The sequence below is a fragment of the Mytilus edulis genome, chromosome 7, assembly GCF_963676685.1.
Source record: "Mytilus edulis chromosome 7, xbMytEdul2.2, whole genome shotgun sequence".
Classification (NCBI taxonomy): Eukaryota; Metazoa; Mollusca; class Bivalvia; order Mytilida; family Mytilidae; genus Mytilus; species Mytilus edulis.
In genome coordinates, this window is record NC_092350.1 from 20,691,882 (window position 1) to 20,704,510 (window position 12,629).

General features: G+C 32.5%; 1 protein-coding gene across 14 annotated transcripts in view; it reads right to left on the reverse strand.

The window, feature by feature from the left end:
• The window catches only part of LOC139481001 (EF-hand calcium-binding domain-containing protein 4B-like), a 44,935-nt gene that overhangs the window by 24,748 nt on the left and 7,558 nt on the right, over window positions 1-12,629 (reverse strand). For 5 of the 14 annotated variants that reach the window (XR_011654546.1, XM_071264019.1, XM_071264010.1 and 2 more), the window contains exons 1-3: window positions 7,097-7,290; window positions 4,100-4,151; window positions 1,304-1,597 (exon numbers count right to left, since the gene is read on the reverse strand). Coding sequence is in view for 12 of the 14 variants with exons in the window: in XM_071264019.1 (XP_071120120.1) it covers window positions 1,304-1,565 (262 nt within the window). In the remaining 2 variants the exon portion in view is untranslated. Of the gene's footprint in view, window positions 1-1,303; window positions 1,598-1,924; window positions 2,164-4,099; window positions 4,152-7,096; window positions 7,291-12,629 lie in introns of those variants that run through there. The other 9 variants (XR_011654547.1, XM_071264020.1, XM_071264011.1 and 6 more) reach the window with 6 other exon arrangements.

Here is a 12,629-nt window from a genome sequence, read left to right on the forward strand (position 1 = left end):
ATATTATCTAAGACAAATGTATTATGATCTATTAAATCAACCAGGTATTACTAGAAATTCCTGATATCAAAGCACAAGACCACAACGCTCCTCATCATTGTTTACAAAAATTGAAAAATAATTGTTTTTAAGTACTAATGCTTATTGACATATAACTTATGCAAGTTAATTCCTTAGTAATTAGATTCATTTTATTATCATTTGAATGCATTTTTAAACATATTAAATTCCCAGCTAAAAGATAAGATAAACTATCATACAAAACAATTAAACATCGATTTTTTTTGCCTATACTCCATTACAAATTTTCTTCTGTAGAAGATCTGCCACAATTGCAGTTCAAACAATTCTAGTGATGGCTTTAACATTTACATAAAATTGCTTTTGTGCCCTTCTATGATAGGAAATAAAGCTGAACTCTTGATTCACTGCTTATATGATAAATAGATATATGTACTTGTATGCATAGGACTTGTTAGTACATGTGAATCAAGTTATCATATTATTTCTAATTTGTACAGATTTACTAAAAACTATGTCGTTATATAACATGTTGTCACATTTGGAACAATATTTTTGCATGCCGGAGGAGATGGCAAGATCATCTGGCTTGGCATATGAAACAAGGAAATATTGACTAACTATAAATAAAACAACAACCTAAGAACTCAAAAACTGCTAAATACATCTAAAGGGTAAACATGTATATATATGTATTGGAAAGAGGTAAGAAGGGATGTTTCATTCCCATCAAATTTTCATGAGGACAAAAACACAATAGACTACTTCAGAGTTATCTCCTTCACCAGAAGAGTTTGTCAATTATGCATGCTTTAATGACGTCATTTACCAGATAGAGGGTATTAAAGATGAAAGACTTCAAGAAAGTTGATTGACATGCAGGTTCTGACTGTCAAAATGTCATCAGGTCCATCTTAATGTTTTGCACAGGTCAGATTGATCGACTGTTGCTTACAGACAAAAAAGGTTGTTGTGACATTGGGTATTGTGGCAAATCACAAAACACTTTTAACGCCATGTTAGCCTTAAATATTGTTAACAGAAATCTTCATTTTTAGAACCCTTCGAAAGTTTACTTGAAAGTAAAACCAAACTGAATGCAGTGTAAAATGAAGGTCAGATGTACCTTGTGTGTCTGTAGCTGTCATACTCCTTAAGATACATCATTATCCCAAGTTATATGATTGTAGGTCACTTAGTATCTGACACATTAATCTTGGACATCTACTTTCAATGAAGTTATAGGATAATTATATATTTTAAGAAATGGGAATATACTAACCAAATCCTTCAGTAAATTCCTCCAGAGTAAGGTATCCATTGCCATCATCATCCAACGAATCGAAAACTGCCTCTAACTGATCTGGTAACAAGGGTAGCTCATTCTGCAAACGTTGCATATCACGTTTGGTAATAAAACCTTTCTGTTCAATGTCACAAACGCTAAAAAGTTCATGTGCTTTCTGTTTCGCCAGTTCTTGAACTTCTTCTTCTGAAACACCACGCCCATCTTTTGAAAGATGATCATCATAAGCAGACGACATGATGGCACTATTTTACCTTCAAGAAGGAAGAGCTGAAATTTGAAATACAAATATGAAAAATTAACTTTAAAGATTTTTTATGCAACATAACAGGAGGCTCTTTACACAAAAAATCTTAAGATAAAAATTGACCTTAAGTTATACTGAAATTTTACTTAAGATTATTTTAGCTTAAAGATTTTTTGTGAAATGAATCACAGTACTTTCAAAAATACAAATTTACTCCATTGACAACATATTTTTCCTGACACTTTGAAGACATGTTTTTATTGAAACTTTGATAAAATATTTTTTTTGGAACTTGCTTCAACAGTTTTTCCAAGAATGATATCTATTCTAATTGTTGCATTGTTACCTACCTAAGATTTATATAATAATTTCACCTGCAATGAACACTATGCTATATGTACCAATACTGAGCCTTAGTTAAAATAATCCATTTGTTAACATATCCCTGCAAAAACACTTGACGATTTTAAGTCACTACATTTATTTTAAAATAAGATTAACAACAGATAACACACTAACATTCTGGTGATAAAAACTGAATACATGTATACATGCGTTTACTTTACCAGATATACAAATTATTGATTTTGCATATATCTCAAAATTTTTGATCAATTCACCAATCGACTAACACGGTATTGGACGAAGACTAAGCATATTATTGACTTGTATGTAACAGCTGGGTAAGGAATTCACAACAAGGCCGGCCTACTGGATGGGCTATCATAGAGTAAAATCTAATCACAGGTGTACTTTTACAGGTATTCAGATATTTTAATTAAAAACATTATTGCCAATAATTTGCAAACCAACCTAAAATAATAACATTGATAGGTTAGAATGACTGGTAATCAAAATTATAACTTTAAAGTATATATTGCTCTAGGCCAAGGTTAAATACTTTTTACAAGGTTAAATCCAATACTTTTTGTACCATTCTGACATTGTGGCTATTATATTTAAACTCCGATAACTTCTCTCACCTCAACTTTTATCAATTTGAAATAAACAATAACAAAAACTCTCCTGAAAACTTGTAATTTTAAATTTTAAAATTTGTGTTTACAGTTCATTTGCAGCTTTTCATCCAGTTTCCATTAGGCCCCGGCATTAGACCCCTGCATTAGACCTCAAGAGTTTCATTAAATCCTAAGTGTAATATGTCTCTTAATAGAGATTTCCAAATATACTTTACTATACCTCAGACACAAAATAATGTTAACTTTTCTTTTAATCACATATTCATTTAAAACAAATTTAGTCTTAGATGCATGATTTTTTTTTTAATTATATGTTAGAGGCTTTGAACTAGCTGTCAGTTAACTGCCAGTACTCTCCAAGATCTGTACCTAGTGTCTTTTTGTTGTTGGGATGTACAAGTACCTGTCCACATCCACTTGTATTTTTATCCATTTGATGAGTTAAGCCTTTTTCAACTGATTTTATAGTTTCGTTCTTATGTTGTACTGTTATACCACTGTCCCAAGTTAGTGGGGTTGGGATCCGGCTAACATGTTTAATCCTACCACATTCTGTATGTATGTGTCTGTCTCAAGTCAGGACCCTGTAATTCAGTGGTTGTCGTTTATGTGTTACATATTTGTTTTATCGTTCATTTTTTGTAAATAAATAAGGACATTAGTTTTCTTGTTTGAAATGTTTTACATTGTTATTTTGAGGCCTTTCATAGCCGACTATGGGGTATGGGCTTTTCTCATTGTTGAAGCGGTATAGTGACCTGTAATTGTTAATGTCTGTGTCATTTATACTCTTTTGGAGAGTTGTCTCATTGGCAATCATACCACATCTTCTCTTTTATACTGATAATCTCTTACCTCCATTTTTATTTCAGGAAACACACTTTGTTATGACTTTATAATTATTTTATTTGGCCTTGTGAAATTTTAATAGTAGAATAAATAATGTCTGATTGAAATTTTAAATCCAACTAATGAATCAAAACACTTATAACAGGCATTTAAAAATTATTAAACCAAGACAAGAATTCTGAGTCAACTGATTAAAATTTAAAACACCTTTTAAAGTACATGTACAGTAAACACCAGCCACTGTATGACCTTATGGAAATTTTGTCTCATTAAAATTTAAATAACATACAAGAAAACCAATAAATTCATCTTTGCTCATTGTTGAGGGCCGTACGGTGACCTATAGTTGTTGATCTCTGTGTCATTTTGGTCTTTTGTGGATAGTTGTCTCATTGACAATCATACCACATCTTCTTTTTTATATAAGCAACCAGAGAATAGAAATGCTTACAAAATTTATTTTTATTCTTCAGGTGCACCAGATGAAGTTCCTTATCATGCTTATAGAAATAAGTAGAAACAAATTAACTTGATAGCTGTCTCATCTGCAATTATTCCACATCTCGTAATATTTATGTGATTTTTTTAAATTTAATCATAGAATTTTTTTACTGCATTACTGCAATTTTTCAGAACAAGACAAAAGTCTTTTTTTTTCTGTATCAAATGCTGACATGAAATATAAAGTACACTTACCGTACAAACTTGTTCGTTGTGTTAATAGTCATACTTCCTTTCATAGAGTTTCCTGTAAAAGTACAACAACAATTAACTCTTATATAAAGTTTATAACACACATGTTTCTAAATATATGTATATAAATATAGGTGTCTAACAACAGTATATTTCACCTCAAATGAAATATTTAAATATATGCTAGCATTTTTAAATTGTGCATGAAAGCAAATTTATGAAAATGACGTCTTAACTTTATATGAGAAAATAAATGCCAAATATCCTACATGCATATTAAATATAATGTAAAATAAAATTGAGAATGGAAAAGGGGAATGTGTCAAAGAGACAACAACCCAACCATAGAGAAGACAACAGCAGAAGGTCACCAACAGGTCTTCAATGCAGCGAGAAATTCCTGCACCCGGAGGCGCCCTTCAGCTGGCCCCTAAACAAATATATATATACTAGTTCAGTGATAATGAACGCCATACTAAACTCCAAATCGGACACAAGAAACTAAAATTAAAAATAATACAAGATTAACAAAGGCCAGAGGCTTCTGACATGGGACAGGCGCAAAAATGCGGCAGGGTTAAACATGTTTATGAGATCTCAACCCTCCCATTATACTCTAGCCAATGCAGAAAAGTAAAGCATAACAATATGCACATTAAAATTCAGTTCAAGAGAAGTCAGAGTCTGATGTCAGAAGATGTAACCAAACAAAATAAACAAAATGACAATAATACATAAATAACATCGGACCACTAGCAGTTAACGGACATGCCAGCTCCAGACTTCAATTAAACTGATTGAAAGATTATGTCTTCATCATATGAATATCAGACACCACAATCCTTCCCATGAGGGGTTTAGTATCATACCATCATAACATATATGAGAAAAATATAACCCGTGTCATGCCAACAACTGGTTTTTAAATAAATGTGTTTAGTTCCGATGCAAAGACTATATAAGTGAATCAATATTAACGCCAAAATATGCAATCTTTAATGACCTGACAACAGTATCGTAACTATTATCCCTTCTTAATAAGTCTATAAAAAGTAAAATCCCAAAAATACTAACTCAGAGGAAAATCAATTCGGAAAGTCTATAATCACATGGCAAAATCAAATAACAAAACGCATCAAAAACGAATGGACAAGAACTGTTTAAAGGTTTTTTTAGCTTCTGAGGTGAATATTGACATTTTTGTGCTTTATAAAGAATATTTCCATAAAATATCAGATGTGAAATATCTGAACATATAAGAAGTCTGCATATTGAGCTATATTTACAAATGATGTCCTTATACCGATGATAAAATTTAGTAAATGTTTTGACTAGTTTGTGATATCGAAAACCCTGGTGTAATAATTTTTCAGTAATACATAAATTTCTCTCGTTAAAATCTAAAACATTGTTACATACATGAGCGAATCGTACAAGTTTAGATATATAAACACCGTTAGATGGTGACAAGGGAACGTCACCATCTAAAAATGGATAATTAACAATAGGAAATGAGAAATCTTCTGTTTTCTCAAATATTTTAGTATTAAGCTTTCCGTTAATGATATAGATATCAAGATCGAGGAAAGGGCAGTGATCATTTTTAGTATTAGCTTTATTTAAAGTAAGTTCAACAGGATAAATTTCTTTAGTATACATACTGAAGTCGTCATTATTGAGAGCCAAAATATCATCCAAATATCTAAAAGTGTCTATTCCTGCATCTGGATATAATTAAATCTTGAATTCCTGACTATTCAACTGGCTATTCCGAAATTCCAGAGAATAAAGCTACTGAATCCCTTAGAGTTCTAGAAACAGGACAATCCGCCAAACTAGGTTTACATTTCATCCACAACTTTTTCTGGATGTATATTCAGATGTTTTAATTGTTTAATTTAACATTTACTCATAATGCTACAGAGAGGTCTGAAGTTCATCTGTGGATATTTCTAGAGAACTACAAACTCCTGTATTGTAAAACTATAGGAAAATATTCGATCATGTCCAGAAGGGTCAAAATATGGAACTATGAACTTGCCATTAAGAGTCATTGATAGACGTCACCGGCACTGATCCCTCAAATTTTCTTAAGCTAGTCAATTATGACACAAAATAGCTGCAAGTATATTGTACAAAGTAACAATGTTTACCAGGTTTGTGTATACCAGTCAAAAATTTTCAAAGGGGGTAGAAATTTAGGTTAATCCATAATATTTCATCTAAAAATTGTTTTTTCTTGATAATTTAGGATAAATATACAGTACTGTCCTTTCACTTTTGTACTTTAGGGGATTTCTCCTCCCTCTATCCTTTAAAGAAAAAATTAAAGCAACAGGCACTTTTTAATCAATTAATAAACATGAATGATTGTTAAAGTAATTGGATTTTTTGTAAGTTTTGCTTTAAACCTTATTTTAATGAAAGTTAAATCTTTACAAAACAGATTGTTTAATTAATCGTAAACCACCTACCACTTATTAAAAAGTTTAAGACTACAGATAAAAAATTGGAAAAACCCTTTTCTAAAAGTAAACAAACACCATTTAGTTGTATTCAAGAACCTTGCTTTGATTGTTCTTGGTCCATAAAAAAAACTACATTTCTCAAAATAGGCATTCTTTATAGGACATAGGTAAGGTGGTCTCTTGTAATTTTCTGCTTTTTGGTTGGGTTGTTGTCTCTTTGACTTATTCCCAATTTCTATTCTCCATTTTGTTAAATTTTTTGCTGTCAAGTTAAAAAAAACTTTTCTCTATCTGTACACAATAAGGCTATTATCAAATTTATCTAAAATCAATTAATCAAATCATATTTGCCATTCTTTTTACACAAGTGAAAAGCACTTTAAGAATAAATTTTAGGGGAATCATAGAAATTATTTCTATAACTTATTTATGTATGTATACTTATGTAGCACCTAAGGCAACATGGAGTAAAACATATATATTGTGTGTTTTTTCTTGATAAAATTTTCATTCATATTTATACATTACTTACCTGTTTACGAGGAACAAATTTGTCGAATATATAAAATCAATACTTCTTCGAAATATATATAAAATCAATACCACTTCACACACTAGTGTCTCTATTTGTACTGATTAGAATTATATAAAATTACCTATATTTGTAAAAACCTTTTGTAAGCACATTCACATTGACAGTATATTTATACACCTTTTATTTACCCTGAGAAAATCACTCATTCATTAAATCCATTGCTTACCATTTACAATGTAATCTCATTTAAATCATACATAACTGTTTTTATACATTGAACTTCATTGTGAAAATTGAAAGTTTTGGCCTAGAGGGTATCAACCATATCAATAGTGACATTATCAGACAATAAATGTAATCTGATGATACTTGGACGTACATCCAAAGATTATAGACATTTATGTAGCATCATTATTTCTAGGCAATCCAAGACTTCCTAGACTGGTTATTTTCTTCAGACCCTTATAAATATGTGAACTTAGGTCACTATGAAAACAAGGCATATTCAAACATACTGTATTTTAACTTTTGTCTTTAAAGATGATGGGAGTTTTTAACAACCTTGACTTTAAGCTAGACAGATAGAAATTTTATACGACAAATCAAGAGCCCAGAAGGGGCATTGCTACATTTTTTACAATCTAAATATAATCGTATAAACAATATTTTTCAACAAGATTTCGTGATAAATTTGCATTTAAAGTTCTAATATCAAAAAAGATCCACCAAAAACAATATACTGAAGTATTGTATATCATGAGTTTTCAACATCTTTTTTTAGATGGACTGAGCCAGACAAGCAATGATATAGACATCTTCACACTTCATAAGCCCTTTTAATTTGCAACGCTGATCAAACAAAATTAAACAGTTAATTGAGATAAAATTTATTGGATCATTACTCTCCTTTTAACTTTCTTTTTCAGAACCCAACAAAAACATTGAATATCATCTTTACTTCCTTTAGACTAAACAGCTTTTGGAATGATATGTCAAGCACATTTCTTGTTCCATCATTATGCTGATATAAGTTTTTATAGATAAACAAACTGAGGCTCTCAAGAGCCGCTCACCTGTTACTGTATTTACTGATGTCGGCCATCTTGGTTGGTTGGCAGGGTCATTAGACACTTTTTTAAAATAGATACCCTAGTCATGATTGTGGCCAAGTTTGGTTAAATTTGGCCCATAGTTTAAGAAAAGAAGATTTTTGTACAAGTTACAAACATGACAAAAAGTTGTTCAATATTGACTATAAAGGACAATAATTCCTTAAGGGGTTCTCTGACAATTTTGGTCATGTTGAATTATTTGTAGGCCTTATTTTGCTGAACATTATTGCTGTTTGCAGTTTATCTCTATCTATAATAGTATTCAAGATAATAACCAAAAACTGCAAAATTTCCTTAAAATTACCAATTTTAGGGCAGCAAACCAACAACGGGTTGTAGGATTCATCTGATAATTTTTAAGGGGATAGATCTTATTCTGATGGATATTTAAATCTTCAAAGATTTGCCCTAAATGTCTTAGTTTCAAAGATATAAAGCAAAAACTGCATTTTACCACTGTGTTTTAATTTTAGCCATGTCAGCCATTTTGTTTGGTAGGTGGGGTTATCGGACACATCTTTTAAACTATATACCACAATTATGATTGTGGCCAAGTAAGTTTAAATTTGGCCCAGTAGTTTCAGAGAAGAAGATTTTTATACAAGTTGAAAAAAATGACAATAAAGTTGTTAAAATTGACTATAAAGGGCAATAACTCCTTAAGGGGTTGACTGACATTTTTGATCATGTTGACTTATTTGTAGGTCTTATTTTGCTGAACATTATTGCTGTTTACAGTTTATCTCTATCTATAATAATATTCAAGATAATAACCAAAAACAGCAAAATTTCCTTAAAATTACCAATTCAGGGGCAGCACCCCAACAACAGATTGTCCAATTCGTCTGAAAATTTCAAGGCAGATAGATCTTGACCTGATCAACAACTTTACCCCACGTCAGATTTGCTCTAAATGCTTTGATTTTAAAGATATAAGCCAAAATATACATTTTACCCCTGCGTTCTATTTTTAGCCATGGCGGCCATCTGGGTTTGATGGCCAGGTCATCGGACACATTTTTTAAACTAGATACCCCAAGGATGATTGTGGCCAAGTTTGGTTAAATTTGGCACAGTAGTTTCAGAGGAGAAGATTTTGTAAAAGTTTACGGAAGACGGTATTTTACTTTTTGTTTGGCTTATAGACTTTTTAACTTTAAACACTAGGCCTAAATTAATATATTGTTTGTTTCCCAAATCCCGACACGGCCAAACCAGGTTTGGGTAGGTAGTTATGGAAATAATTTTATTTTTTCAAAAAGCTGGAACAATGTCGGTCTATACAGCAAGCCTATAAATCAGATATGAATAAAACTAGAGGCTCTCAAGAGCCTGTATCGCTCACCTGATTCTACTTGGGTTTTTAAAATCATATAAAAAAAACAAGAGGCTCTCAAGAGCCTGAATCGCTCACCTTAATTCTTTTGGTTAAATCTCTCATCAATGATTATTTTGGCTTTTCCATTTATTTAAATGTTTTTTGGATCGTCCTATTTTCTTCAAAAGCCAAAAAAAATAATCATTTTCTCCTATGTTCTATTTTAGCCATAGGAGCTATGTTTCTTGACATACAAGGAAATAAAATATAAAATTTATACTAGATACTCTGAAACTCATTTAGCCTAAGTTTGGCTGAAATTGATACAGCAGTTTCAAAGGAGAAGATTTTTTAAAGTAAGTCAACATGATGAACAAATTGTGAAAAAAGTCTTTACAGGGCAATAACTCCTTAAGGGGTCAATTGACAATTTTGGTCAAATGGACTTAATTGAAGATCTTACTTTGCTGAACATTATTGCTGTTTACAGTTTATTTCTATCTATAATTATATTCAAGATAATAAACAAAAACAGCAAAATTTCCTTAAAATTATCAATTCAGGGGCAGCAACCCATTAACAGGTTGTCTGATTCATCTGAAAATTTCAGGGCAGATAAAAATTGACCTGATTAACAATATTACACACGTCAGATTTGCTCTAAATGCTTTGGTTTTTGAGTTATAAGCCAAAAACTGCATTTGACCCCTATGTTCTATTTTTAGCAATGGCGACCATGTTTGTTGATAGATCATAACTTCGGATACAATTTACAAACTAGATACCCTAAGGAACATTCAGTTAAAGTTTGAAAGTATTTGGCCCAGTAGTTTCAGAGGAGAAGATTTTTGTAAAAGATTACTAAGATTTACGAAAAATGGTTAAAAATTGACTATAAAGGGCAATAACTCCTAAAGGGGTCAACTGACCATTTCCGTCATGCTGACTTATTTGTAAATCTTACTTTGCTGAACATTATTCCTGTTTACAGTTTATCTCTATCTATGATAATATTCAAGATAATAACCAAAAACAGCAAAATTTCCTTAAAATTACCAATTCAGGGGCAGCAACCCAACAACAGGTTGTCTGATTCATCTGAAAATTTCAGGGCAGATAGATCTTGACCTGATAAACAATATTACCCCATGTCAGATTTGCTCTAAATGCTTTGGTTTTTGAGTTATAAGCCAAAAACTGCATTTGACCCCTATGTTCTATTTTTAGCAATGGCGACCATGTTTGTTGATAGATCATAACTTCGGATACAATTTACAAACTAGATACCCTAAGGAACATTCAATTAAAGTTTGGAAGTATTTGGCCCAGTAGTTTCAGAGGAGAAGATTTTTGTAAAAGATTACCAAGATTTACGAAAAATGGTTAAAAATTGACTATAAAGGGCAATAACTCCTAAAAGGGTCAACTGACCATTTCCGTCATGTTGACTTATTTGTAAATCTTACTTTGCTGAACATTATTCCTGTTTACAGTTTATCTCTATCTATAATAATATTCAAGATAATAACCAAAAACAGCAAAATTTCCTTAAAATTACCAATTCAGGGGCAGCAACCCAACAACGGGCTGTCTGATTCATCTGAAAATTTCAGGGCAGATAGATCTTGACCTGATAAACAATATTACCCCATGTCAGATTTGCTCTAAATGCTTTGGTTTTTGAGTTATAGGCCAAAAACTGCATTTGACCCCTATGTTCTATTTTCAGCAATGGCGACCATGTTTGTTGATAGATCAAAACTTCGGATACAATTTATAAATAAGATACCCTAAGGAACATTCAGTTAAAGTTTGAAAGTATTTGGCCCAGTAGTTTCAGAGGAGAAGATTCTTGAAATAGTTTACGACGACAGATGACGACAGACGACGGACGACAGACGACAGACGACAGACGACGGACGACGACGGACGCCAAGTGATGGCATAAGCTCACTTGTCCCTTCGGGACAGGTGAGCTAAAAAAAATTGGTTAAAAGTAACAACACTTGGCCAGCACCTCATAAGGAAAGGAACATTCATGCTATGTTTGATTTCATTCAATTCAGTGGTTCTTTAGAAGAAGACTTTTGTATGCATTTCCCATAGGGTCCTATGTTAAACTAAGTCCCCCCACTGGCGGCCATCTTGGATGTTGCAATGGGGACAAAGTAACAACACTTGGTCAGTATCTCATTAAGAACATTCATGCCATGTTTGGTTTCATTCCATTCGGTGGTTCTCTAAAAGAAGTCATTTGTATGCATTTCCCATAGGGTCCTATGTTAAACTAAGTCCCCCGCTGGCAGCCATCTTGGATGATGGATCAGCTACAAGGTAACAACACTTGGTCAGTACCTCATAAGGAACATTAGTGCCATGTTTGGTTTCATTCCATTCAGTGGTTCTCTAAAAGAAGTCATTTAAATTGTATGCATTTCCCTAAGGGTCCTATGTTAAACTAAGTCCCCTGCTGGCGGCCATCTTGGATGATGGATCGGCTACAAGGTAAAAACACTTGGTCAGCACCTCATAAGGAACATTCATGCCATGTTTGGTTTCATTCCATTCAGTGGTTCTTTAAAAGAAGTCATTTGTATGCATTTCCCTAAGGGTCCTTTGATAAACTAAGTTCCCGCTGGCGGCCATCTTTGATGATGGATCGGCTACAAAGTAACAACACTTGGTCAGCACCTCATAAAGAACATTCATGCCATGTTTGGTTTCATTCCATTCCGTGGCTCTCTAAAAGAAGTCATTTGTATGCATTTCCCATAGGGTCCTATATTAAACTAAGTCCCCCACTGGCGGCCATCTTGAATGATGGGTCAGCTACAAAGTAACAACACTTGGTCAGCACCTCATAAGAAACATTCATGCCATGTTTAGTTTCATTCCATTCAGTGGTTCTCTAAAAGAAGTCATTTGTATACATTTCCCTTAGGGTCCTATATTAAACTAAGTCCCCCGCTGGCGGCCATCTTGGATGATGGATCGGCTACAAAGTAACAACACTTGGTCTGCACCTCATAAGGAACATTCATGCCATGTTTGGTTTCATTCCATTCAGTGGTTCTCTAAAAGAAGTCATTTGTATACATTT